General features: G+C 36.4%; 3 protein-coding genes across 7 annotated transcripts; 2 read left to right on the plus strand and 1 right to left on the minus strand.

Moving 5' to 3' along the window:
• Positions 1–4,902: 4,902 nt before the first annotated feature.
• Positions 4,903–7,558, plus strand: LOC122045810 (probable protein phosphatase 2C 78). The gene is made up of 4 exons (XM_042606180.1): positions 4,903–5,433; positions 5,527–5,894; positions 6,808–7,044; positions 7,118–7,558. The coding sequence occupies exons 1-4, from the start codon at positions 5,175–5,177 to the stop codon at positions 7,379–7,381; spliced, it is 1,128 nt and encodes a 375-aa protein (XP_042462114.1). The 5' UTR covers positions 4,903–5,174; the 3' UTR covers positions 7,382–7,558.
• Positions 7,559–9,697: 2,139 nt separating this feature from the next.
• LOC122045813 (E3 ubiquitin-protein ligase At3g02290-like) lies at positions 9,698–12,415 on the plus strand. The gene is made up of 5 exons (XM_042606186.1): positions 9,698–9,910; positions 10,246–10,428; positions 11,374–11,698; positions 11,790–11,899; positions 12,142–12,415. The coding sequence occupies exons 2-5, from the start codon at positions 10,321–10,323 to the stop codon at positions 12,166–12,168; spliced, it is 570 nt and encodes a 189-aa protein (XP_042462120.1). The 5' UTR covers positions 9,698–9,910; positions 10,246–10,320; the 3' UTR covers positions 12,169–12,415.
• On the minus strand, positions 11,777–21,950 carry LOC122045812 (PI-PLC X domain-containing protein At5g67130-like). 5 transcript variants are annotated; one of them, XR_006130124.1, is made up of 10 exons: positions 21,631–21,950; positions 21,437–21,524; positions 21,181–21,297; positions 20,302–20,439; positions 20,114–20,212; positions 18,986–19,289; positions 18,431–18,654; positions 17,836–17,922; positions 17,121–17,207; positions 11,777–11,889 (listed from the first exon to the last, which is right to left on the minus strand). XR_006130124.1 is itself a non-coding variant. In XM_042606184.1 (9 exons), the coding sequence occupies exons 2-9, from the start codon at positions 21,521–21,523 to the stop codon at positions 17,190–17,192; spliced, it is 1,074 nt and encodes a 357-aa protein (XP_042462118.1). In that variant the 5' UTR covers position 21,524; positions 21,678–21,950; the 3' UTR covers positions 17,002–17,189. The 5 variants fall into 5 exon arrangements, 3 of the variants coding, with proteins under 3 accessions (XP_042462118.1, XP_042462117.1, XP_042462116.1); XR_006130123.1 differs by lacking the exon at positions 11,777–11,889 and adding an exon at positions 11,988–12,266; XM_042606184.1 differs by lacking the exon at positions 11,777–11,889 and having other exon boundaries at positions 17,002–17,207; positions 21,678–21,950.
• Positions 21,951–27,605: the final 5,655 nt, after the last annotated feature.

A 27,605-nucleotide genomic window follows, 5' to 3' on the forward strand; every position in this document is an offset into this window, starting at 1 on the left:
TGAATTTTTTTTAAAAAAAATAGAGGGAAAAAACGAAAGGCGTAAGAATAATTTTAATCAAAAACAATATATAATTTTTCTTTCAAAAAAGAGGATCCCCCTTTGCTTGATTGGTGGTTGCACCGATTCAGAGCGGTACCGGCTTTATACCACTTGTTGGATCGAGTCGCATGTGAGAGGGAGGGGGGGTGAATCACATGGTTTTCAAAAACTTGTTCTTTCGTTTTGAAATCAAAATATACACAATGGAAATTAAGTAAGAAAAGGAACATAAGAAAACACGATCGGTTTTACTTGGTTCTAAGCCTTCGGCGACTTCTACTCGAAGACCCAGGTCCCGCATACCTATCGATGGATAATCCACTAAAATACCTCTTCTAGTATCTCCGGAAGAGGGAATCGAGTACAAAAAATGTAGGACAAGTGTAACAGACTACACTTCCCTTTTTCAGTAATTAAGTACAAAAAATTTTGTTGCCAACACTTAGGGATCGATGTGAGAGCGCTCTTGTGTCGGTGTCGATCTGCCGGCCATGATCAGAAGTCCTTGGAGTAGTCATTGGGCACAGCAGCTTCACAGCAGAGTCATAGCAGGAAGTCAGAGTAGTCGAAACCTCGAATTGACGCGTAGTAGCTTGTATAGTAGTTGTTGTGAGAAGCTTAGTCGAGACTGACTTATAAAGGCCATGGAAGGCGCCTTCCATATGCATTGAAGGCGCCTTCCATGGGTCAAATCTGATCCTGAAGTCTGCTGAAGCTTATCGCTAAATTTGTTAATTTTTATCCTCTAGAAGACACCTTCAAGCCATTGAAGGTGCCTTCCATGAACAGTGCAAATGTGCCTTCCAATGCTTAAAGGCGCCTTTAGGTACTGTTCATCCGAAGGCTTTTTGCTCCTTTTGCTTTGCAAGTTGTGTTAGTTCAGAACTAAAATATCTAACATGTAAAACAAAGTTAGCACAGTGAAAATAAGAAGTAGTAATTAGCTCCTGTCCTCCCAAAACTAGGAACTAGTCAATGTCTCAGATTAAGGATCCAAAATGGACCTAACCTGGATCGACGCCTACTGTCCCTCAACCAGGACTCATCCTCACAAAGTCGCTTTTCTCCAGTGACTTACCTTTATTTACCATCTTGCAGTCGATTGACTAGTCTTTTGACCCATCAGGTCTTCATGCCAGTTGTCCAGTACACAGACCCAACTGGACTTATACCCATTGTCAAGTCCCGCGGATCTAATCGAAATTTCTATCAGATATCCGGTCTGCCCATTGACCTATCTGGGTTTCGCACCAGCTATCTGATCCCGCAGACCTAGCTAGTTTTCAGCCTGGTGTCCGATCCTTCAGACTTATCAATTCTTGCACACTTGGTAACACAATTAGATCACAAAACACCTAACTTAACTCTCTTGTTATTTATCAAAACCTGAGTTAGACTGTTAGTGTAATCTGCACCAACACTCTTAACATGTAATGTTTTGACCAAAGACTTTAAGTAATAATCCTAACGAGTGACCATAGAGTATATGTCTCCTCGCAAGGAGCGGTGATTCCTCTGTGGGTTATCCAAACACCTTCGGACACTTTGACTTATACCCAATCATCTTGGGTCCACACCTCTAAGAGATGTGTGCTTAAGATGTCAAAGTATAAGTCTCCATGATCAAGATGACTTGTATACCTCAAGTCAAAGGAAACTTGCACTCGAGCTACAGTAAGAATTTCACAAAAATATCCATATATATCAAACCATATGAAGTCTTATAGCAAGTCACTCCAATGAACTATTTACTATAATTAGCATCCATGTTTAATTCTCGACATCCCAATGCCTCTGGCTAGTGAGAAATAGCTACAATTTGCCAAACCAAGGAGTATAACACATGCTAGTCTTACAGAATTGATGATGTTCAAATGCACCAATTCGATAACAAAGGAAATTTTAATATGTTCATAATTGCACACGTAGAAATAATCACAAGTTGTGATCCAATCACAAATTTTCTCATACTATAAATTTTATTACGGATATTCAGTAAATGAGTTTAAGACTATTCAAATATATAATATGCACTCAAATAGTAAATCTATATTTATCAAATAAATAGTAAAACTATAAGACGATTGTCTTAAGACATCCCTCAAAATCTAACAGTGGAGATGGAGCTAAATTTATCAAGGTTTGAATCTATATTGGATTTTAATTTATTACTTAGATTCTATTAGTTATGTACCTGCTCTAAATTTATATTATATGCGTCTATATTATATCTAATTAAGATTATATGCGTGGTCAAAGACACATTAAATCCGTTTATGACCGGGGATTTGCCAAAAAGCCCAAGAGAGTGAATACACCCATCAAAAGGTTTATCTAATCCACAGTAATTAACTCACGGTAAGGACAACATCAAATCTGTTTATAGCTGGGGCTTTGCCAAAAATCTCATGAGGGTACATAGGTCCACCATAAAGGCTTATCTAGCCCACATCAAATGGCTCACGATAAAGGCATACAAAATCCATTGATTGCTGGTCACTTGCTATAAATGACTTCATGGGACTTGGAGTCGATACTGGGCGGCCCTAGAACCATGACATTCGAGGAGGTTGACAGAGATCATTAGGAGTCGTCGATGACTCATAGACACATGGTAGATGCACATGCCATGGAGGGTACAGGGCACCTACTGATAGTGGCTTCAAGACATAGCGTGAGCAATGATGATATCGACACATGTGTAGCATGGACAGAGATCATGGGCAGTGCTGACTGATACCTCACCTTCAGTATATTGTACTGAGGACAAGCAGATAGATAACATGCATAGCAGAGAGAGCGAGAGATGGTACACGAGTGAGTACATGTACACAGTCATGGATCTCCTTCTAGATTTGATAGTTCATCAGACATGGCATAAGGGGTTCCAGGATCACTTTTGTATAGTTGTGAATTTTGATGATATATATTTACCTTTTCATTAAAAAAAAAGATTATATGTGTGGTCAATTATTGTTATTATAAATTATTTAATTTTTCTCATTAAAATAGAGGATAAATATGATGATCTAGAGCTAGCATAGAGAACTTCAAGTGATAGTGATGATATTAGGGATCCGAGTCATCTATTGGTAATAATTTAGATTTATGGCTGGAGACGAATGAGGGGCTGAAACCAGCACCAATATCCATGCAACTTGGCATACAATCATAATTTTTTGTAGGAGACTTATAACCATGATTTCATAGCATCTCTACCTTCTCCACACTCAGAGCTTTCATCTCATTGTATTTTTTTTTTTTTCAGAATTATGATTCACCTAAGTCCATCAATGGATTTTAGTTAATATCTAGTGATGGACCTAGAGAGTTCCGATTGAATCTATTTCATGTGCTATAGGTTTTTGAAGTGCCCCAAAGTTTATATGTGCTCAAAAATATCAGCTTGAAGTAATTAACAACAGTAATCAAGTAATCCGAAGGTTTTTAAAGTTTACGATTTTAAGGCAATTTACACATACTCATAACTTCTCGTAGGGATATCAAAATCAAACATAGACATCATAAATACCTTCACTGCATTACTCTCTTTCATTACATGTCAACTTTTCAAAAATTCAGATCTCATAGGTCCATCAATGAGTTTCAATCAAAACTCATTGATGGACCTAGACAACTCTGATTGGATTCATTCTAATTCTTATAGATTTCAACAATACTCTATAGTCCAAATATGTCCTTATTTTTTATTTAAAAAATACACAGTTTAACACGCCAACATCACCATAGCATTGGTTTCTAAAGACCAACACTATCGTGATACTGGTTTCTAAAGATCAGCACCATTATTGTATGGTGCTAGTCTTTAGAAATCAACACCATGTGATGCTCGTATAGGGTTTAAGCAATGGTGCTAGTGTAGAATTTTTAAAAATCAACATGGTAGTTGTAGGTATAGAAGAAAGAAATATTTAATGTAATTTAAGAGTAAAGGTAAGGGAGGAGAGAGGAAAAAGATTTTTTTTTAAAAAAAAAAAAGGGCTGAAATACCTTTAACCCCCATATGTTTTCTATCCCAAGTATTTTATCCCTGTATTTAAAAAATAATATTTAACCCTTTTTTTTTTACCAAAAGTCAAATATGAGAAATCTTATAAAAGACAATTATGTCATTATCTTTTTTTTATATTTTTTTAATAATAACTTCAAGAGAGAAAAAATACATTGAATTGACTAGTATATCTTTCGATATAAATCCTCACAAATTTTAGTGCATAAACAACAAAAATAAAAATAACTTTGAAAAGGATAATCAATAAAAAATTTATTCTATCACCCTCACCAAATAAAAAAAATCAAAATTCTAATTTGATGAATCAAAATTAAATGAAGATAAAATAAAGTTTATCATTAAAAAATTTCTCTTTATTTTTCTTATAAAATGTAATTGGATAAAAAAACATAGGGGTTACAAATATTTTTAATCTTATCGAAAGGATAAAATGAGAAAGATGAGTATCTTTTAGCTCATCACAACATTAGAGGTGTTCTTTTACCATGTTAAATATTGGATACGTCTTTTATAAAATTCAAAAATAGAGAATACCATCTTGTTTTGTTTTGTGTTATGTTAATTTCCAGCAACCTCCAAGAATGCTATAATTAGAAACGTTGACTTTGTCTTCTTGTTCTTGAGTTGACTAACGTGTCTCGGACAGACTTTTTCGTACATCTTTTCTGCAATAATCTGACAAGAAAATGGCAGCTGTCGCAACCATAATAAATGGGTTCTTCTTTCTCTCCCCAAATCATGGTAGGTAACACGTCCGTGGTCATCAACAACCTCGATTGACCGCATTATAAAGTTTTCGCTTCATCACGCGTCAGAGACGCGAACTTTCCATCGCTTTCGGCATCTGATGCAGTTCCGCGAGCCATCCTTTCGAGCCAGAGATATTGGAGGAGCTTGTTCTCGCCATTAACTCACGCGGAGGTGAAGAAAGTTTCCATCTTTGGTGGCTTCGCAGTTGTTTTGGATCCGCCGAGATCGGCGGTGGAGAAAGGTCGCGGATTTGGTGGAAGAAAGTTCCGACTTTTAGGGTTTTTGGAGGCTGCCCGGCGAGGTCGGAGGTGGAGCAAGGAGCCGGGTTGGGTGATTTGGAGCGGCGGCGATGTTGCGCTCCTTCGTCAGACCGCTGGACCGGTGCTTTGGGAGGATCGGCGGTGGAGATGGGTTGATGTGGCATATGGACCTGAAACCCCATTCGTCCGGCGAGTTCTCCATCGCAGTCGTGCAAGCGAACAGCTCCCTCGAGGACCAGGGTCAGGTGCTGACCTCACCTTCCGCTACCTTCGTCGGCGTCTACGACGGCCACGGCGGCCCCGAGGCGTCTCGCTTTGTTAGCAATCACCTCTTCCTCCATCTCGATCGTACTCCCCCTCCGCCCTCCTCTCGTCCATCCAATCCGATTGTCAAAACCCCATCTCATTGTGTTCAGCTAACCAAAGCTAGGGTTTTTCTAGGGTTTGCTTCGGAGCAAGGCGGCGTATCGGTGGAGGTGATCAGGAAAGCCTTCGACGCGACAGAGAAGGAGTTCACGCACCTGGTGAAGCGGTCCTGGCCGTTGCGGCCTCAGATGGCGTCGGTGGGATCCTGCTGCCTCGTCGGCGCCATCACCGGTGACACACTCTTCGTGGCCAATTTGGGGGATTCCCGCGCCGTGCTTGGCTGCCGGGCCATGAACAGGAAGGCCGTGGTGGCCGAGCGGCTGTCGACCGACCACAATGTTGCCGTGGAGGAAGTCAGGAGGGAGCTCGCCGAGCTGCATCCTGACGATAAGCACATCGTCGTACACACCCGCGGCGTCTGGCGAATTAAAGGAATCATTCAGGTGAGAATCTTGCAACAAATGCTTCATTTCTTTAATCTTTGCACGAACAGAGTAGCAAAAGAAACAGAGTGCACAGACCAGTGAACTCTATGTCATACGGCAACAAGTTTACCATTACACTAAGGCTCCTTCATTTGGGTTATATCACTTTGAAATGGAAATATGCAATGCCATGTTTCATAACTAGTGGACTTTCGATCTTTTGATAGCTTCCCGTCATTTATGTTTGTTGTTGTCATTGTTATCAAATCGTTGTTAGTAGTAGTTTTGGACCCTTGACTTGTGAATTCCATCGCACTTGACTCATCATTTCCATTGTATGTTGTTATCGAATCATTCATAGTGATAATTTTGGGCACTCACTTGTGAGTTCTATAGACACAATTCATCATTTCTTTGTAGTTTGTTCTAGTTCATCTCACCATTTTCAAATCGTTGTTAGTAGTTGTTTTGGACTTCTAACTTGTGAATTCTATTGCTCATGGCTCATCATTTCCATCGATGTTCTTCTTATTCATTCATTGTTATCGTTATCAAATCGATGTTAGCAATAGTTTTGGACACTCATGAGTTCTATTGCACACGATTCATCATTTCTTTGTAGTTTGTTCGTGTTCATCGTAGTCAACATTATCAAATCATTGTTAGTAGTAGTTTTGGACATCCAACTCGTGAATTCTATTGCACATGACTCTTCATTTCCGTCGTATGTTATCATTTGTTCATTGTTATCGCTATCACTTGTGAGTTCTATTGCACACAATTCATAATCTCTTTACAGTTTGTTCATGTTCATCATCGTCATCATCATCAAATCATTGTTAGTAGTAGCAGTTTTTAGACACTCGACTTTCTATTGCACATGATTCATCATTCGAGTCATCAAAGTTTAACAAACTTCTTCTCATGTTAGGTCTCGAGGTCTATCGGGGATGTCTACCTCAAGATTCCAGGGTTCAGTAGAGATCCCTTATTCCAGCAGTTCGTCGCACCTCTTCCCTTAAAGAGACCGGTCATCACCGCAGAGCCATCGATTCAGATCCGCAAGCTCACGCCGCACGACTTGTTTCTCATATTCGCATCGGATGGACTCTGGGAGCAGCTAAGTGACAAAGCTGTAGTAGACTTAGTATCCAATAACCCCAGAGCAGTAAGTTCAATACCAACAATCAGTTCTTCATTGTGAGCAAACCCCTCTTAATTCTTCAATGAAACTCTTGCAGGGCATCGCAAAGCGATTGATCCACGCAGCCCTAAACGAGGCCGCGAGGAAGCAGGAGATGAGATACGATGATATAAAGAAGATTGAAAAGGATGGGAGGCGGCACATTCATGACGACATTACAGTGATAGTGATCTATCTCGATCAGAACCAACAAGGGAGCCATCCCAAGTTCAGAGGCAGCCATTATGACTGCACTGATACTCCTGCCGACGTCTACTCGTCCAATTCCGATGAATTGGAAGAAGTTGTTGGGGGAATTTGAAGAGAATGTGCCTGTAAACACTGATTTCGACATGCAAATAATAGCTGTTTCAGGTATCTGAACATTGAACACTAACACAGAGGATTTAGGGTTTTAGGAATTCATGAAAAAACAGAATGATTATATTCTTTTGAAGATTATTTCATCAAATAATTTATTTCTTTGGTTTGGATGTTACTATCTGGCCCCTCCTCTTGCTCCTATTTTAGGTTAAGTCCTTGTTTATGGTATAGATACGAAATCATAGTCTAACTCTCAACATCAATTGTAGGAGTTGATCGTAAATCGAACGTGAGGTGTAAATATGTCAGGCTATGTGTGACCTAGCATGACAACATCCGCGTCATACCTAGTCCGGTCTGTGTTGTGGGTTGGTTTGAGCAGGGTGGATCATGCAAGTCTAATCCGGAGGACTTGAATAGTTATAATTTAAAAGAAAAAGAAAAGAAAATTTAACAATATCTAAAAATTAGGAAGTATATAAAAAAACTAAGAATATATTTTATATATAAAAGAATATACAGAAGAAATACTGATTTTTCTAAGAAAGAGACAGGTTATTCAATAAGAAATATTTATTATAGTTCCATTCATTATTATAATATTAAATTTGAATGAAATCAAATCTGATTTTAATATTTTATCTCTCTCCTTATTCAATCCAAATAAAAAAGTCCATATCTTTCCACCCTCTAATTATTTGACAATTGACTATAAACTAATTTTATAATTTATCTTCCTTCACATAATCTGATAACAGACTGTGAAAGATGTTTGAGGTGAGCGTAATTAATTTTACTACAAAAGGTCCACATTTTTTTATAATTAATTTATTTTTATTTTATGTTATTATTAAGCTGCAGTGTAGACTTCATCCGTGCCAACGTATTTATATATATTTTTTAATTTTTTTTAATTTTTTTTTTTAAACTTCCGGTTATGCCAATAAGATTTTATCTTTAGGGGAATTAGAATTGGGCTATAATATTAAGTACACAAAATTTCAAACCAATTTTTTTAGGTTTATGTGGAGTGTGCACGGTAAGGTAACATTGCTATATCTTACTATTTTATTAAAAATCTGCTCTCTTTACTAACTAACTTTGATTAAGTCTAAAATAAAATTACGTTAATGTCATTTTTTCTTTTCATATCGAAAATAATTTTAAGATTTATTAGTAATTTTCACAAATACATCAATCAGGGATCTAGAGTTCAAGACTCAACTGCGGTGTATTATTAGGAATTTTTCTTATAAATCAATCAGTAATCTAGAATTCAAGACTTAGCTGACGCGTATTATTGAAATTTTTTTACATTAATCAATCAGGGATCTAGAGTCTGAGACTCAATTTTGACATATTATTGAGAATTTTTCTCATTAATCAATTAAAAATATAGAGTTTTCTTTAGTTAGTCTTACATTTTAGAATTAGCAACACCGCAAGTAAAAAAATTTCTATAAATATCTTGGACCGATGATGTTAGAAAATATATATATATATATATATATATATATATATATATATACCATCGCTTTTCTATTTTCCAATATTATTGAATAGTTGCTACGTGTAAAAGTTACTATGTAGTTTGTATAATGGATTTAGAATTTATGATTTAATTTGATTAAAATGAAATATATGATTTTTTACGTTGTTGAAATTATTAAGTTTAACTTAAGTAACTGCTACAATGGTATCGTATTAGTGTTACCTCTTATAATAATTACCTGTTGTAGTAGTTGATCATAAATGTTATAATAGCATTGGAAATAAAAAATAATATTATAATAACTACTCGATAATTGGTATAATACAAATAAAAGTATTCAGAGAGTAAAACAGTAAAGCGGATGTTTTTTTTACTTTTAAAAATGCCTAATTGATATTTCTTTTAATTGGACATCTTTTTTATTTTTACTCAAATATTTATTTATTATTTATTTTTAAAAAATGATTTTTAAATTATTTTTTTAAGAAAAAATAGGCTTGGGCTCGACTGAATTAGACTCAAGCTCGCGTCCAGGGAGTTTTGGGTTGTGCGAGACTCGATTGGCCTGTTTCTAATTAAACTAAATATTTTATTTTTAAAACTTTCTAACCAGTGTAATTATTTAGGCTCAATTATATTTTAAATGAAATTCAGATATATGGTAAAATATTATAAATTATATTTTAAAAAGTCGCCATAAATATATATAAAATCGGACCGTTCCGATCTAAATAATATAAACAATAAAAATAAAAAATAATATATTTTTTAAAAAAAAATCAAAGAATCTAAATAAATATTTGCATAAATGCCATTGGTGGAGGTTTAAGCTTTGTCCCCTTCGTCTCGTCGATCAGGCACGCGAACTGACGAATCGAGAGGATTCTCTCTCTCTCTAGAGAATCGGATTCAGCTTCTGCGTTGGATCGCGCGCCGATCGCCGCACCGTGATCTCGCTGCTTCAGTGCTTGCATCTGCGTTTGGGTTTGGACGCTACCGCTACGGTGCTACCTGCGGCGGAAGACGAAGGCTGAGGTTTTGCAGATTCCTTATTTCCAGTATTTGTACTGCCTTGTTGATTTATGCCCTTCCGAATTGGATTGAGATTTGGTGTTGGAGCTTCCTTCTTTGTCCTTTGCCGATGGAAAGTTTCCGCTTTGATGATATTTGTTCGTTTCTTTCCCTCTTTTACCTTCCTTGTTTGAAATCAATCAATTTAGGGTTGTTTCAATAAGGAAAGGTTTCTTCCTCACCAAATTGGGCTCAATTTTCCGTAGTAAAAGCGGCCGCTTTTCATCTATTTTCCTGTTTTTCTGCTCTGATAGTTTGATTCTATCAATCGACTTCAAGTAATTTTGTTGCGTGTTCAGATTGCTGGAATCACAATATTGAAGCGCCCAGCTTATCTTGCAAGTTGCAACAGAAAATTTGGCTAATCTCTAGTTATGGGTTGTGTGTCTTGCTGTTTGCGCGAGAATACCTTGGAAGATCAAGAACATCAAATTAGAGGATGTCTCCATCTCTACAGATACGTTCAGCTCTATTTTGATCTGGTATGTTGCCTTTAATGTCTTCACAATGAGCTTTCTCTAAGGTTCATCTCATCCCTGATTCAACTTAAATAAATTTTGAACTGGTCATTGGCTATACTGATTGATTTTTGCCAAAAGAAAAAAAATGTTCCTCACATATAATGCTTTGAAGAGAAGGTGACCATTCTACAACGCAGTTTATCCCTTGAGCTATGTTGTGAAATATTTTGTTTGTTCATACTAGTTCAACTCCTATGGACAATAACTTTTATTTTCATTTTAAAACTTTAGTTTGATCAATATTACCTTGTTACCTTGTTTAGAGAAGTTGAAAGACTTTTTTCATGGCTTTAAAAATGAAAAAAAAAAAATCTCTCAATGCTTCCAGATATCTCACCTATAAACTTGACATAAAGTTTCAAACAATAATGTTGACGTTGTTTTTGATATTGATCATGCAGTTGACTAACAGCAAGCAAATTTAAGATGTTAATAGGAGCAAAACCTGATTATATAAATTAGATCCTACAACATCTGAAGCTTTTCTGTTACTTTACACTATCAATGATAAAGATTGCTCTCCGCACACAAACCGACCTTATTTTCTACTCCATGCATTGTGTTGTGTTATCCATTATGGCCATCTAAATATATGTTAGAACAATACAGAATTATAAGATTATTTTCTTTTCCCTAATGAAACTTACTACAGATTGGAAAATAGATTTAGATATTGAGGCACATTCGAGCATACTTAACAGAATGCTAACTTATTTACTCAACTTATGACTATAACTCTAATAGTTCTAAATCTAACATTAAGTATTTCTTTGATGCTCAAATGGACTTTGTGATTTTTGCAAGAACAATTGTGTTCTCAAGATCACTATTTATATTGTTGTTTTTTGTTGTCTATTATTACCATTTACCAGAATTGTTTGATGCTGATCTATGTGCATTCTGCAGTGCCATTCAGTGATCCAGAGCGGAGTTCCAAGAGTCGTGCCATCAAATGATCATGCAACACTTCCTCTAGTTCCTATTTCCCAAGTCAATACTGAAGATAACAATACTGCCATTCTTCTGTCCCAGCACACATCTGTGTCAGTCAGACATGAAAAGGTTGCGAAGATTCAACCTGACCGAAAGGAGCAAAATGGATCCACCGACGAAGAGAGATCCAACACATGCCACTCTGGGAGTTTGCAGCCTTCGCCAAGAATGACTGATGGAGTAACATGTTTGTATCCATCATCTTACGATGAAGATGCATGTCCAATTTGCCTCGAGGGTGAGTCGAATTATGAAAACTGATTAGTTTGGCTCCCTTATAAATACTTGCCATTGGAGTATCAAGTAAATTTGATTTCGCTTGTCCACAGAATACACTACTGAAAATCCAAGGAGTACTTTGCAGTGTTCCCATCAGTTCCACCTTTGCTGTGTATATGAGTGGATGGAGAGAAGCGATGCCTGCCCATTCTGTAGCGAGGTAATTGTTTCTTAATGCAAAATTAACTACTTCTAAACATAATCTTAAACCTAAAATGCTAATGTAAGACTAAACACATAACTCTCAAAACCCTATTAATGCTAATACCTAGAAAGAGTATGACATCAAAGACAATGAAACTGACAACTAAGATCATAGAATGTGGTAAATACTATACATGAGATAAAAGTTATCTGGCATTCGATCTTCATAATCCCTTTATTTTGTTTTTCTTCTTGCAGTTAATGTTATTTAAAGAAGATGTCTGATCCTGACTGGGTTTCTCTAGTGGTGAGCTCTCCAAACTGTAAATGATTGATGCTCCTCATTTTCTTGTTCTTCCCATTCTGAAATATTTTCTCAAGAACTGCAACCAAATAGTCGGTTTAGTGTCTTATTTTTCAGAAATATTCATTTTGACCTGTATTGCTGAGATGATAAGGCAACCTCAATAGAGAAGGTTCTCTGAAACATAGATGCTTGCATAGTGAACCATACATTTAAATTCTCAGGCTCCACCCCCATTGTTTTCTATGTTTCTTGTGAGAATGAAACAATGATGAAGAAAAGAAAATGGTGCAGAAAATTTTGCTTTCTTTCAGTTTAGTCAAGATCATACTTTTGTCTCATTTGGAAGGAAAAGGATTTGCTCATATGCAATATTCATATGCAATATTGGAGTTGAAATCCAACCACAAAAACTAAAACTGTTCTATTAATACGGTTTATATTTTTTTCCATTTAATTTTTTTTATAAATCATTTTTTGAAGTTGAAGTTTCTCATTGAAAACAAATCTCAAGCTAATGAATAGATTTGTTGTCTGGAAAAAGATGCATGAAAGAAACTTCACATAGGATTCTCCTATCCATACTTGACAAATTGTGAAGAAAATAAAAGCATTTTAAGAAAATTAATTTTAAATATATTATTATTATTATTATTATTATTATTATTATTATTATTATTATTATTCATCATGAGGAAGGGCAACAAGCCAACAACTATAGTTCTTAGCTTTTGTGTCTTATTTTATATAGGCTTAGTTAAAATTATAATAATCATATCTTTACACTTTGATTTGAGGAAAAGAAAACTTCATTTATTTTCACCATATATTTTAAAATAAAATTATACAATATAATTCATTATAAAATTAAACCCAATAGAGTATCACCAAGGCGAAACTGAAGAAGACGGTGTGATAGCAACACAAGCAAACGATAGGGACGAATCAGTTTTTCTTGCGACTCCTGAGACTATGAAAGACAAAGACATACTCTTAAATTAACTCGATTATTAGCTAATTATATTGCTAATTTTGAGTAATATATAATACATAAAATATAAAATTATAAACTTTGACACAATTAGAGAAAAAATATGTTGATATATATATCCTGGACTTTTATTTAAAATAAATACATCAAATATCTTCAATTTTATAATAATTCGACTGTAGAAAAAAATGATTAAATGTGATATATTTATCATAAAGCAATAAGTAAATGAAGTATTTGTCAAAAATGATTAATATACATGTCCAAATAATATAATTTTTTCCCACCTTTCTCTTTCTTTCTTGCTTAAGACATATAACTTAATTTTGATGCAAATGTTATAAATATAAATATTATACAAAATCCATGTCTTGCAAACCACTCTATGTGAAGAGGAACAAACTGTTTGTCATGGTCACTGTAGTTGTCAAACTCATATAGACAAAACCCCTTCTCTATGCAGCAGAAACCTCATGGCCAACCATTCAAGATAGAAATCGCAAGGCAAGCGAGAGCCAGTGGTTAGCTCGCGAGCTAAGTCTTCTATCTATTCCCTTGTCGGTAGCCATTTCGAGAATCAAATCGGATCGTGTGATACATGCACACTTTGAGCTAGATGGTGTCTACTAGATGATACAACTTGCCTCTCGTTTAACTACGACATTTAAAAGAGATTGAGTTGCCTCCACGAGTATACTCGTTCATGAGCTGAGTAGACCGAGTTTTCTAATGTGTGACACGAGGGATATCAGATTCCCACAATTACACGGGCTTTAATAGTGCTCTACAAGATCATAGTCAAGTTCCTATGCCTTCTTCCCGATTTGACGAACTCGCAAGTAAGCTGAGTTGACCGAGCTTTCTTCCCACACCTCACAAAAGAAACACTTGCTTTGATGGTGCTCTACAAGATCACACAACTCGACTAGATGTGCTTTGACTGACCATCAAAATCCTGAGCCTTCTTTCCAATTTGACTAACTTGTAAGTGAGCTAAGTCGACCAGACTTTCTAATTTCCTACACCTCACAAAAGAAACACTAGCTTTGATGGTGCCCTACAAGATCATAGTCAAGTTCCTGAGGCTTCTTCCCGATTTAACTAACTCACAAGTGAATTGAGTCGATCGAGCTTTCTGACATGCGACACGGGGGCATCAAATTCCCGCAATTTCCCCACGCCTCACAAAAGAAACAATGGCCTGAGCCAGCTTTCCGATTTAACTAGCTCGTAAGTGAGCCGAGTCGACCAGAGAGGGGAACATCAGATTCCCACAACCCTTGATGGTCCAACAAAGAGCTTGCTTGGGATCCATCAGGAGACACAGAATCATCCATGCACCAAGCTCCCACAACAACATTCCTGTCAGTGCTCGACAAGTGACACCCCTTGTTTTTTCCCCTCATAAAGTCAGGATTCATCTACACAAAGAGGTTTATCCAACTGAGTCATGGCCTCTGCGTCCTCCTCTATCCCCTCCACCCCCACTCAGCCTCACTTCTTCGCCTGCACAGTGGTAGAGACAATTATGATTCGCAGCAAAGGCAAAAGTTCTGGCTGCAGTGGCATGGAGCTTCTAGTGTAGGGACTGTACGACAAGGAAATAAACTCCCTAGGGATAAGGCCAGCAACAGTTGAATGTTTTGGCACTGTGTGAGGGAGACAGCCCAATTAATGGAGAAAGAGAAGAAGCAGACCTACTTGCTCGCACTCAGTCACTCATGGCATATGAGGATAAGGCAACTGAAGCTTCCATTAGGTTATTGCTAATGATGATTAATTGAAGTGGTGCTGCAGTAGCCTAACAAAGTCTCCTCTTATCCACCATTAGTGTTCTTTAAGCACCACTCACCACAGAAATGTCTTATATATACCCATGCAGAGCAGGAAGGACTGGAGTCAGTGAGGGGGTTTCGGAGATGAACAGCCCTTACGAGTATGAGTCGGATGAACTCGATGTGTTTGAGGCCACGAGGTACTTCTCCGGCGCCATTGATGGCATGGCTGGCGGATTCGTTGGCTCCCGTGGCCTCAGTTTGGCGACTGAGGAAAGGGAGGTGCCTTATGGAGTGCAACAGAGAAGATTGGGAGGCGATGTGGGTCCGTCGCCGCCGCCGCCACAAGTCAAGGAGAAGAAGTGGAAGCGACCGAGCTCTCCGGGGGCTAAGCTTGTGAGTTATCTCAACCATTTCTTCAACCAAGCCACTCCCAGGAAGACGCTCAAGTGCTTGAACCCCAGTTCCACCGCCGGGGAGAAAGCCAAGGAGGGCAAAGAAATGCAGAATTGCAGTGCAGAGCAGAGTGAGAGACGACGACGAAGAAGAAGAAGCGACGCTCTCAGTTATCAAAGCAGCAAGAGCAGTGCCAATTTCTGTGGCAGTAGCAGCTTTGCGAGCCCCAGCAGCCAGAAAGGAATCACCTTGAGTGATTTCGAGACCTGGGGAAGCAGGCCCGGCGGCGAGGAGAGCAAGTGGGTGATCAACAAGCCCATCAGTGATGGCCGCCTTCGACGAGATTGGTTCCATCGAGGCCATCATCAACTGCCATTCGAAAGGGCAAGCAAAGATTTTACTCACTTTACCAGGGCCAGGAGAGAAGAGATCAATCATGACGACGAGGAAGATGGCGATGATGATCTATTCGAACTGAAGAATATCTATGCCCAAGAAGATCTCTCAGATGGCTTGCCTGTCTTTGCAACTACAAATATCGAAGTTATCAAGAGGAAAACAGCAATATCAAGCACTGCATCTTAAGCACTGCAACAACACTTATTCTCCCTAAACAACGACAAACATGAGAGATTGAGTGAGCAATGTAGATACATGAGTGTTTGCCATGGCTCTGAGATCCATGATGTATCAGAGACCTCATAATTTGCAGATAGTTTCGAGTACCACTTATGTTTTTTCTATTCCAATGGCCATGGTTTGTTGTGTTCTTGAGAGATCGAGTGGGCTATGAAAGATACATGTGTGTTTATCATGACAAAGATCATATGATGTGTCAGGTATCATATAATTTGGGGACAGTCCTGAGTGCCACCTAAATTTTTCTATCCAATGGCCATGTTTTTGTGTTCTTGAGGTGTTGTGTTCTCCTAAATGTCCTTAAGCTGTCTGGAATCCCCCACCCTGTAGTCTGAAAGTTTCATAGAGATGGGCAGGAGGTCCCATATGCAGTCAGTGTTTGTTTAATTTTCCAAAAATCTGAAATAGTACGGGAGATCTATTGTCCTTCCATAAAACCTAAATATGCAAAGGATAGTTCGGTGTACGAAGTTTTCGTTATACGGGATCCTGAGGAAGGATTTATTGTAAACAGTCTTATCCTATTTTTTGTAAGAGGTTATTTCTAGGATTCGAGCCCATGACCTTTTGGTCATATGATAACAATTTTATCGTTGCGTCAAGATTCCCCTTCATAAAACTTAAATATGCAGCCGGATTAAAAAAAAAAACAGTCCGATATACAAAACTTATGTTGATGTGAGATCCCGGGATTAATGATACTACTCAAACCTCAAGTTTCAAGGTTTACTTGAATTATTGCTGAAAGGCAACATTTTCAGACATAAATTGACTTGCTCTCTCCATCTAAATTGTCCCATTATACAATAGCACCGATTTGTATTTATGGGATTTTGTCCTCATATAACTCGATGGGCTCCTTCATATCGATGACCTATCGAGACATTTTGAGGTCCCAAGGTGTAAATAACCACAAATTATTGAACTCAAATTATCCTCACACAAAATTCATTCTTCTATGAATTTAGCACATCTGTAAAGAAATGATTTAACCAAGTGATATCGAAGAAAAGTTTAAAAGTGATTTTTTTTCCTGTTCATAGTTGATATTGGAATGTTGTGATACTAATTTTGACTATGCAGCAGTTATTTTTTCTTAATTCAGAGAGAAAAGAGGAAATCCATCTTATACCAGTAGTGATGTTCTGCAGTTCTTTGCTACACGAAAGAGCGTCGACATTGCTGGCAGCAACGGACCAGTTCATGAAGGAGAGCCGGCCTACATGGACAAAGGTAATAGAAAAAGATTAATACGAATGAAAATTAAAACAGTGCTATAATTTTCAATCTCTAAGCATTGAAGTAACTAATGACCAGTTTCGCTCGGAACAAAATGATCCAGTTCACTGAATTCCAACAATGGAGCATTTGAACTATTTTTTAATAAAAGGTGGAAAATGAGTTGGAATCAGCTAAATGAGGACACTATCAATGTTCAGGGACACGATAACTCTGAACTTTATTAAGCATTAGAGATCTAGGTTCCTTGATTTTGTCAGTGTCTCCGTGTGGTTATAATAAAACCAGACAAACTCACATCCAGAAATAAGTTATAATCGAATAAAGAATCCTACACAAAAAGCCATGAGATCTCATTGGTCTTACTTTAGCTAAACGTTGAATATATGTATCCAAAATATGAACAAATTGGCCAAGAAAAAAAGCTCGCAGTCAAGTATCGTGAAGGAACTTGTGGTCTATGGAACAAGCAATTGAAACAGTGAGACATATTTGCTAAATGTTTTAGTTTTCGTAAAGTGAAATTCAGGACCGTGTACACAGAATTTTACACTCCTAGTTTTGCAACTTGTAAAAAAAATCAGCAAAAATATAATTGAAGAACTTACGGTACATAAATGAACATCAGAACGTCCACATAGCAATTTCCCATTAAGCATATCTGTTGCCTCAAACACTCCTCCTCCATCGCTTCTCTGAAAATGAATTTGATATTTAGAGATTAGAATTCTCGTTTTTGTCATTCCCTTTCTTTTAGAACAATTCAATATCTAGATGCATAAAACTCCTACAATCTATAATAAGTGCATCAATTGTAACAATTGTAGCAAAAGGTGGAATCCACCACCCTAGCGGCCCCACACGACGGCCCCACGGTAATCTGTGAGGAGATAAATCAGGAAGCTGCAGTTGGCCACTGCCAGGAGGGCATTTTTCTCAGCTTAGCCAAGATTCGACCCCTTGCCCATTGTAGCAATATCTACCCCACAATAGCCAACTCAACCATGCCCGGGGCGGATGAACCTAATGGATGGCATTGATTTTTACAACACTAACTCGAATTCAGAAGTAGGATCTCTTGATGCTCTTGATTACAGGATTAGGTATTTCATATTGCTTTATGTGTCTCCTTGTGATTCATGCTCAATTAATGTGTATCATGTGTTATGGCAATAATAGGGGGGAAAAAGCCATCTAACTTACCTTGTAAAAATCAACCGCCACAAAGTTTGCCCATCGGTTGCTTGCTACACCATGGCATGTAATTAGCATATCAAAGAGTGGCTCGGAGTTGTGCTCACATGCAATTTGCCGAATTGGTGTTGAGGGGAAATAATTAACTAGTACAAGAGATTTGTTTGTGTCATTTAGAGGAGCAGATTCAGCACGGTTGAAGCATGTCCCAGCTTTAATGCCACCATCTCCATCTACAGCATTTTAAAGAAGAATACTAAGGAATTTGTAGATAAAAGTAAATGATACATACCTCAAGTTAAAAGTTTCAATATCATTCGAGAATTCTGTAACAAAATCAAACATTATTCATAACTTTAGGTGTTTCCAGGTTATTGTGCACTGAAAATATTTATAAATGATTTCCATACAGAAATGCCCGAAGAAGAGAGGATCAACCGAAAGTGCAAAAGTGAGTGACAAAGGGCACCATCCATCCATGAAAAAACAAGAGAATTTTTCCAGAGGAATGCAAATCATATCATATTTTCATGAGCTCAATCACATTTTCAAGAGGATGCTTACACTGGTTTTCAACCATGTAGTTCCACTGATAGGCTATCCCTTCTGTATCTTGCTTGGATTTTCTAGACGTAAAGACAATCAAACGCTGGTTTTTTGCAACCATGTCACTTACAAAAGGCCAGTCTTGACCATTTGTGGGCATGTTGGAAACTGGGAACCAGTATTTCAGCAAACCCGAATCATTGAAAAGTTTTGTTAATCCATTTGGAGTCTTAACATAGTCTTCTAAGATCAATGTGACAATTTCTGATGGATTCAAAGACAAGAATGTCTCAATTTCCTTCATAGTATCTATAGCTGGTTCCTGGAAAAAGATGTATGTCATTAGCACTTTGCCTTTGCAGAACAAACAAAACTGTAGTAGACAATAGTATGGTTTCGAGCACAGCCCATGTTTAGCTCATCCGTCTCAGCTGGTCAGTTGTCAACTCAAACCACAAAAGACAAGTGCAGTTAATCTAGCATAATTAGATACAATTCTTTATGTGTGCGGCACACATGCATGATTAAATAAAAACATATATTCGACCAAAAGAGAATAACATAAAACATTTTGCATGGCCATAGAGGATCTTCAGTGCCATGGATTTTATTTATCACAACCTTGGAATCACATTTATACATCACAAATTAGAATTATTTAATTCTACTATTTAGTTTATTTTAGATGAAAAACATTACTAACATAAAAAATAAAAGTACTCATAATAATTTTATAATTATTAGATAAAATCATATAACTATTTAAAGTTAGCTAATATTTGAACTAATAATGCATATAAGAAAAAGTAATGATTGAATAGCAAAATAACATCAGTAATAGATAACATTATTATAATCCATAAGAGTATTATGCAATAATAATTGCATAACAATAAGATGATTTAATTGAAATCTTATATTTTTAATATTATTTTCTTCAATAATTTTTTCCTTTTTATTTTGTTATTGCCAATTCCACTCTCAGAGATTCAACATGATCGAGACTACAGATTTTTTGGCTGGTAGACGCTAACTTCACCAACTAAGGATAGCAAATTGAAAGATGAATACAAAATAAAAACAAAGTAAACTGACAAACAAAATAGATGGGTAATAAAATGTCAAATTTCTATGATGTATACTTACAAAAGCGGTAAAAGCATTGCATTCTCCACCATTTGAATGGCACAACCATATGTCACCTTCAAAGTCATATGTGTCTAACATTAAAGCTCTAACACCATTCTGCCAGTTGAAGGATTACAATACAATAATGTCAAAAAGAAAATCTAAAGAGACAGCAGGTAGAATATTCAGATATATTAGAGCCTTACGTTTAATTGTTGAGTGACGTTGTCCTCTTGATTTGCAAATGTAATTCGTGGGATTCCTGTTCGAGAAGGTTCTCCAGTAATGGCAAAAGAATTGTGGGTTGTGAGAAATGCATATTTATTAAAGGGCAAGGAGGTATTCTGTATCAAAGAAAGCAAAAGAAGTAACTTGGTTACTAAAAGACATGAAATAGAACGATGAAATGACTTTGAGACAAGTTAATTTTTGAAAGCTACTACAAGCCATTTCACCATTATATCTATCTTTCACTTATTGATAAAATCCGGTAAGATGAATCCTTTCCTTCAAGAAAAAATGTGGTTGCTGGTGACACAATATTAGTTACCACACTAAATTACCAAAAACATTAAACAGGGGCATGCTTCTTATAATGGACGTAACAAGAATATTATCTAAATCCAACAAAATAAACACATGAACAAAATTTTTCAGTGCATCTTTTGGTTTAATCAATTTATATTCACACCACATTAAGTGGATAACTAAAACAATGAATATGAGCTTGATACACAATTCAAATATGAATTGTGTATAATTATCACTTCACAATTTAGATACAACTAATTGTATCAAAATATATCCTAGATACGCACCACAACAAAAATCCTTATTTTTTAGTGTAGTGAAAGAAGACAAAGGCCACTCATATTGTGGAGCATAATATTGTTTTTTCCACTTATCTTCTAATACTCGGTGACGTGATTGAGTAATTCAAACTATAACATGCAGGTTACAACAAGCAAATAAAAACTTAGTTATAACCATCAACCGGTAGAGACATACTATGAATAGCAAAGAAGAAGCTGTCTTAATTAATTTAGCAATAAGAGAAGAAATTGAGTGTACAAAAAGAAACATACCACAATCTTGAATTGATCCGATGCAGTTTGTCGCACACACACTGAATTAAAGAGGCCGCAGGAGAAACAATACAAACCTGCCTGGCAATCACTGTCCGAAGAGCAACCATCAAGTAACTGCATAAAGTTTCAGCCCAAATGTGTTTAACTGAAATAGAAATTCTTCTCTAAAAGAAATAAATTTCCCTTAGAACTTGCTAACAGAATACAGGCAACAAAGAGCAAAGCTAAAAACAACTAGCAAAACTGCACTTGCCTGGCATTCTCCATTGGAACAGGCAATTGAAGCGCCGAAGGAGGCCGCCAAAAGGAGAAGAAGGAAACAGCTACTGAGGAGACCCATTCTTGAATAGAAAAAAGGAAGATAACTGTTGTCGAGAGTAGGCAGTGCGAAGGCAAAACAACAAGCATTTAAAAAAAAAAAAAAAAAAAGGGCATCATGGAATGTGCCTTGAAAGAAAGGTCGTTCTTTTAGAAGATGAACATGCACGGCTTACTCTCATGAAACCCTAGCACAAGTCAATTTCATAGATCAGGTAAAACCAAGTAGTCGCCATGAACGGAAGGGAGGCGCGGGTTCATCAGAAGCATGAGGCTTCTCGGCGACGGAAGACGCCATTAAGAAAATGCTCGACTGCGATGGATGCGCCGCCGCCGCTAGCTCCATGTTGCTGGACGGAATCGGAGACGGAGCTCTACACGATCTCTGGCGAGTGCGACTCAATCTCGATCGATTCTTTGACTACTACGTACTATGAAGGGAAAGGGAGCCGAGACACCAATACAATTTTGCCTACTTACAAGTTCAAAAGTCGCCCCTTAAATTTCAGATTTTTCAAATCGCACACTTATTTTTTTGTTATTTGACCCATTAACTATCATGTTGCTGCATTCAAAGGCATACGGGATTTCAAAGAAGAAGACGCACTTATACAACTATTGTAATGATGATCTTTAAGATTTATATAATATTAAATTGGTGTTGATTTTTAAATATAATTTTTTAATAGTATTGTTTTTTGAAATCCAATACCACAATAATATTCTTTGAATATAATAATACTATAGTGAATGACGAACTCGATAAAATTATCGAGCTCGAAGTAGAGTTCAAGCTCGGTTCGATAAATTAAACGAACGAATTTGAATGGACTTTTTACTGAATCAAGCTCCGAATAACTCATGAACCGTTTGATTCATTTACATCCCTACTTATTTATAAATTTTCCATTAAGACCATTCTTTAGTCCTTTTATAGGCTCAAGTTTTGGATTGGTTAAGTGCTTAAAAAAAAGTTTTAAATATCTTTAAGAGAAATTTTACTTTGTTAGGTGATTGATAAATGTCTCACTTAATATTGTTAAACCATGATAAATGTACCTATTAATCGAGAAAAAAAAATAAAAAAGGCTTAATAGCGACGATAGTACAATAGAAGATGATATGGTATGAGAACGAATCTAATAATATAAGAGGATGTATACAATCTCACTTACTTGCGTAAAGATTTAATTGTTATATCTACTTTTATAATTTCAATAAAAAAAATATATGACGAGCGAAGAACGTCTCTAGATTAACTCTCTGTGAAAATAACTCGTGCACAAGAATCATAAAGAAAATTTCTTTTTACAAAAAATATGTATAAAAGATAAAAAGAAACTTACAGGTTCTTTTCTTTGCGATCACTCGAATGCTCGATTTTATATCACTAAAAGGGATGAAAGAGATCCTAGAGAATATATACACAACAATTTTAGTAATTTTAGAATAAAAATAACTTAATCACTTTCCTGATATTTTATGTAGCCAACTATATGCATTACTCCCTAATAAATATATTTCAAATTTTAATTAACATTTTACTATAAGAGAGATTTTTTAAAGTTTCCTTTCTGATATTTAATATATTTTTTAACTTAGTCAAAATTGTTCAAATAGGATCAAAATCATTTAAACTTGATGAAAATCTCCTGGACGCTTTATAATAAGTTTAATCAAAATTGCTATTAATCAAAATTATATAGAGTTAAGGGCAAAAATAAAAAAGGCCTCCATTTTTTAATAAATCGTTAAAAGGGTGTCCTACTTTGATTTATTATCAAAAAGGTGCGCGCTCACCTCCGGTACAATTACTCTTTTGTTCCCCGTCCATTGTTCGACTAGGTGTGTTTAGTTTGTAAACCGATTCATGTTAAACTGGTAGGTTGGCGGGGGCAGGTGGGTGAGGAAAAAAAACCCAATACATTTAGGTAGTTTTTGGGTTCTCGAAAAAACTTAAACATTTCGAACTCTCCTCCTTCAAAATCCCTCATTCGCCAATCAATTTCACTATCTTCGCTAATCAACTCCACTGCGCTGCCTACCTACTGCCTCCTAAGCTTCCTCCTTCATCTGCTTGTCTAAAGTTATCAAACATACAAGCAAACATCTAATACATTTAGGGTTTTGTGCTTCTAAAAAAATCAAATATTTTAAATCCTCCTTCAAAATTCCTCGTCTATCTGCAGTGTGTTCTCCCATTTATATAATAATCTTCTATTGTTTATCTTTTAATTGTTTGGTGTTGTCTCATGTTATTATTTAGGGTTTAGATTTTAGTGTCAATTCAATTCCGATTCGAGCACCTAAATATCTTTCTCCTCTCTAGTAGACATCCAATTGTCATTATTGTAGCAGATATAACATTGTAGCAACTACACAATCATAACTGCTACAACATTTTGCTCTATGGTCTTAGTACGTTATAGTAGCTATGGAATCGTAGCTACTACAACGTTATACTTTGTAGTCTAGCACATTGTAGCAACTATGATTTCATAGCTGCTACAACATACTTAGATCAAAATGTTATAACAACTACGATTCAGTAATTACTATAATGTTGTAGCGGCTAATGAATCATAGCTGCTATAGTGTGAGTAGAACAGAATGTTGTAGCAACTACGATTCGATAGCTGCTACAACATTGTAACTAGAGTGCTAAATTCTAAATTATATATTTGTTATTCATAAATAATTTTATGTTATTTCCATTTTCTAACTCACTTTATTTGTTTTCAAGGACTTACCATTTTCACTGATTTACTATCTTATATTGATAATATTGAGCAACAATGGGTGTCTTCTTAATCCACTAGGTAAACCATCAACAGGGGGCATCATTGTGAGTCAGACATACAAAACATATAAGAGGCTGCACTGTATTAGAATACACCACAAGTTAACATTAATATTATTGCATAGGAGAAAGATGGATTATCACATCATGCTAGATGAGGGCACATATGATTTAGAAGTGGATGGAGATTATTTTAACTTTGCATCCCTAGAAGATGAAGATTAGTTTGTATTTGAGCAGCATGAAAATGATTACTCAAACACCAATGATTTCTATGCATCTGATGTTGAGACTGAAAACTTTAGTGTGAATGAGTCAAACCCAATTGAGATGACAATCCAACCTAATGTAATTGAGGACACTATCACAATTGATTTAGGTTACGCAGAAGCCAAGTGTTCTATGATTAGAAAAATGTTTAGAAAACTTTAGAGGATTATGTGATATATAAAGACTTTGAGATCAGACACATCGAGACAAGAAGTTATAAAATGAAGTCTATTTATAAGGTTCAGTCTTGTGCTTAGAGAATTATTGCTAGAGGGACAAGATATTTTTGGATCACTATGTTTGACGAATTGCACACATGCTCATTATCTATGAGAAAGGTAGAGACCACAAACTGCACTAGTTATTGGGTTATCAGTGAGATTCAAGAATAAGTCATGACTAGTGAGAAGTATACTCCGAAGATGATTATAGCAGACATTCAAAAATGATTTAAAGTGACAAAATCATATTAGAAAATATTGAGAGCTAAACTCCAAGCAATGACTAATGTACATGGGGATTATGCTGAATCATACAATGATCTCTATGCATTTACTAGAGAATTAAATATTGAAGATAATCAAATGATGGTGCACGTAAGGTATAGTGTCCGAAACTAAATTGTTTTAGTTAAGAGGATTTATTTAATTAATTCATATTTAATTAAGAAAGGATTAATTTAAATAGATATATTTTGTTATATTTAATTAACTAAGTTAGCTTACATTTATGAAATTTGGATTGATCAATTATAATAAGAAAGATATAAATATGTATAAAATTTTATTATATCCAAATATGTATATAAAAATTTATATGACTTAGTAAGTAAATAAAAATTTATATAACTCATATGTATAAATTTTTATATAAAAATTTATATGATTTTGTAAGTATATAAAAATTTATATAACCCATGTGTATAAATTTTTATATAAAAATTTATATGACTTAGTGTATATATAAAAAATTTATATAACCTATGGATATAAATTTTTATTATGTATATAAAAATTTATATGAGTTAGTAAGTATATAAAAATTTATATAATCCATGTGTATAAATTTTTATGTAAAAAGTTATATAACTTAGTATGTGTATGAAAATTTATATAACTCATGTGTATACATTTTTATATAAAAATTTATATGACTTAGTTATATATAAAAATTTATATAATTTATGTGTATAAATTTTTATATAAAAAGTTATATGACTTAGTATGTATATAAAAATTTATATAATCTATGGATATAAATTTTTATTATGTGTATAAAAATTTATATGACTTAGCAATTAGGGTTGAAATATTAAAAGTTGGATGAGTCATGGAAACACTTATATAGTGTATTCCTCACCTTGGATTTTATTTCGGCAGGTTCAAGCTCTAAGGGGAGGAGAAGAAGGAAAGGTTTAGTAGCAAGGAAATTATATTGGTGCAATATTCCCCAGGTTAAGGTTGACCGTGTTGACTGAGCTTGAATTGAGTCAAGCTCGAGTCTTGATGTTGTGGTTTCGATGTTTGACAATACATGTAGTCAATACATGAAGATGGCAGGTGCAATTATTCATGTGTGAAGGAGAGTCAAGTAGGTCAAAGGGATTGACTGGATACTTGACGGGAAAATCCTGGTGAATGAAGTCAGGTGAAAGTCCTAACTGGGAAGTTAGGCAATGAGAAATCCTAGTGAGTGAAGCTAGGTGAAAGTCCTGGTGAGTGAAGCCAGGCAGATGGAAAGACCTAGTGAGTAAAGCTAGGCAGAAGGAAATCCTGGTGAGTGAAGCCAGGTGAAAGACCTAGTGAGTGAAGCTAGGCAGAAGGAAGTCCTGGTGAGTGAAGCCAGGCAGTTGGAAGACCTAGTGAGTGAAGCTAGGCAGAAGAAAGTCCTGGTGAGTGAAGCCAGGCACGAGGAAATCCAGATGGATCAAGGATGATCAGACATCTGGTGTAGGAAAGTCCAAGTAGGTCAAAGGGATTGACCGGATACTTGGCACTAGGAGGAAAAGTTCAAGTGGGTCAAAGGGATTGACCGGACACTTGGTGAGCGAGTTCTAGCAGGTCAAGGGTGACCAGATGCTAGGCATGTGTACCAACAGGTTATGGTTGACCGGATGTTGGTTTAGGGGACTTTGGACTTATTTTTGGGCAAAAACAAGGGTTGGATCGATCGGCCGATCGATTGGCTCATGCCCAATCGATCGGTCGATCGATTGGGAGAGTCCCCGCGACAAGCCTTCTCCCAATCGATCAGTGGATCGATTGGGGAGAAGTGTCGCGCGAACAGAACAGCTCTGGATCGATCCAGAGCCCCCGATCGATCAGTGGATCGATTGGGAAGTGTGATTTCGCACGATAAGCCCTGGATCGATCAGACGATCGATCCAGGCAATTCCCGAAGCACAGAGGCGCTCTGGATCGATCATCCGATCGATCCAAAGCCTCCCCGATCGATTGGGAGCAATCCAATCGATTGGGATCCGACCGTTGACATCATATTTAGCTGCAGGCGTTCGATTCCTTCGGTAGAACTTCCAGATTTTCATTTCAGATCTTCACAGCAACTCCACAGCTTCTCCACAGAGTTCTCACCGCCAGTTCTTGAAGTTCTTGGAGGTTCTTCCAAGTCAAGAGGCGGATCTACGGCAGAAGAAGAAATCTAGGGTTAGGGTTTTCTTGTGCAAACTTGTAAGTTTTTGCTTGTATTTTGTTCTCTTTCCCCTTCTTCTTGTAGTGTGAACTTGTAGGGCTTCTCCGCCTTTGGTAGTTACCATAAAGGAGTATTTTTCATAATGGAGCGTGCGTGAGTGTGTGGATCCTTGGATTAGTCACCTCTTGTGAGGTGGATACCAAGTAAATCCTCTTGTTAGCGTTGTGTATTTTGTTTCTTTGTATTTTCCGCTGCATATTTTGAAGAAACAAGCAACGAAGAGCAAGACGAGCGCACCGAGCTATTCACCCCCCCTCTAGCTCCACATTCGGTCCCTACAAGTGGTATCAGAGCCAAGTTGCTCTTCATCGGAATCATCGCCGGA

Source organism: Zingiber officinale, chromosome 2B (genome assembly GCF_018446385.1).
Source record: "Zingiber officinale cultivar Zhangliang chromosome 2B, Zo_v1.1, whole genome shotgun sequence".
In the NCBI taxonomy this organism is placed as follows: domain Eukaryota; kingdom Viridiplantae; phylum Streptophyta; class Magnoliopsida; order Zingiberales; family Zingiberaceae; genus Zingiber; species Zingiber officinale.

Coding starts and splice junctions, on each gene's coding strand:
- LOC122045813 (XM_042606186.1), top strand. CDS start 10,321: ATGGGTTGTGTGTCTTGCTGTTTGCGCGAGAATACCTTGGAAGATCAA. Junction 10,429..11,373: donor TTCAGCTCTATTTTGATCTG/GTATGTTGCCTT, acceptor TGCATTCTGCAG/TGCCATTCAGTGATCCAGAG. Junction 11,900..12,141: donor CCTGCCCATTCTGTAGCGAG/GTAATTGTTTCT, acceptor TTCTTCTTGCAG/TTAATGTTATTTAAAGAAGA.
- LOC122045810 (XM_042606180.1), top strand. CDS start 5,175: ATGTTGCGCTCCTTCGTCAGACCGCTGGACCGGTGCTTTGGGAGGATC. Junction 5,434..5,526: donor CCTCTTCCTCCATCTCGATC/GTACTCCCCCTC, acceptor GGGTTTTTCTAG/GGTTTGCTTCGGAGCAAGGC. Junction 7,045..7,117: donor TATCCAATAACCCCAGAGCA/GTAAGTTCAATA, acceptor AAACTCTTGCAG/GGCATCGCAAAGCGATTGAT.
- LOC122045812 (XM_042606182.1), bottom strand. CDS start 21,683: ATGAGAGTAAGCCGTGCATGTTCATCTTCTAAAAGAACGACCTTTCTT. Junction 21,298..21,436: donor GTTCCAATGGAGAATGCCAG/GCAAGTGCAGTT, acceptor AACTTTATGCAG/TTACTTGATGGTTGCTCTTC. Junction 20,213..20,301: donor ACGTCACTCAACAATTAAAC/GTAAGGCTCTAA, acceptor TTCAACTGGCAG/AATGGTGTTAGAGCTTTAAT.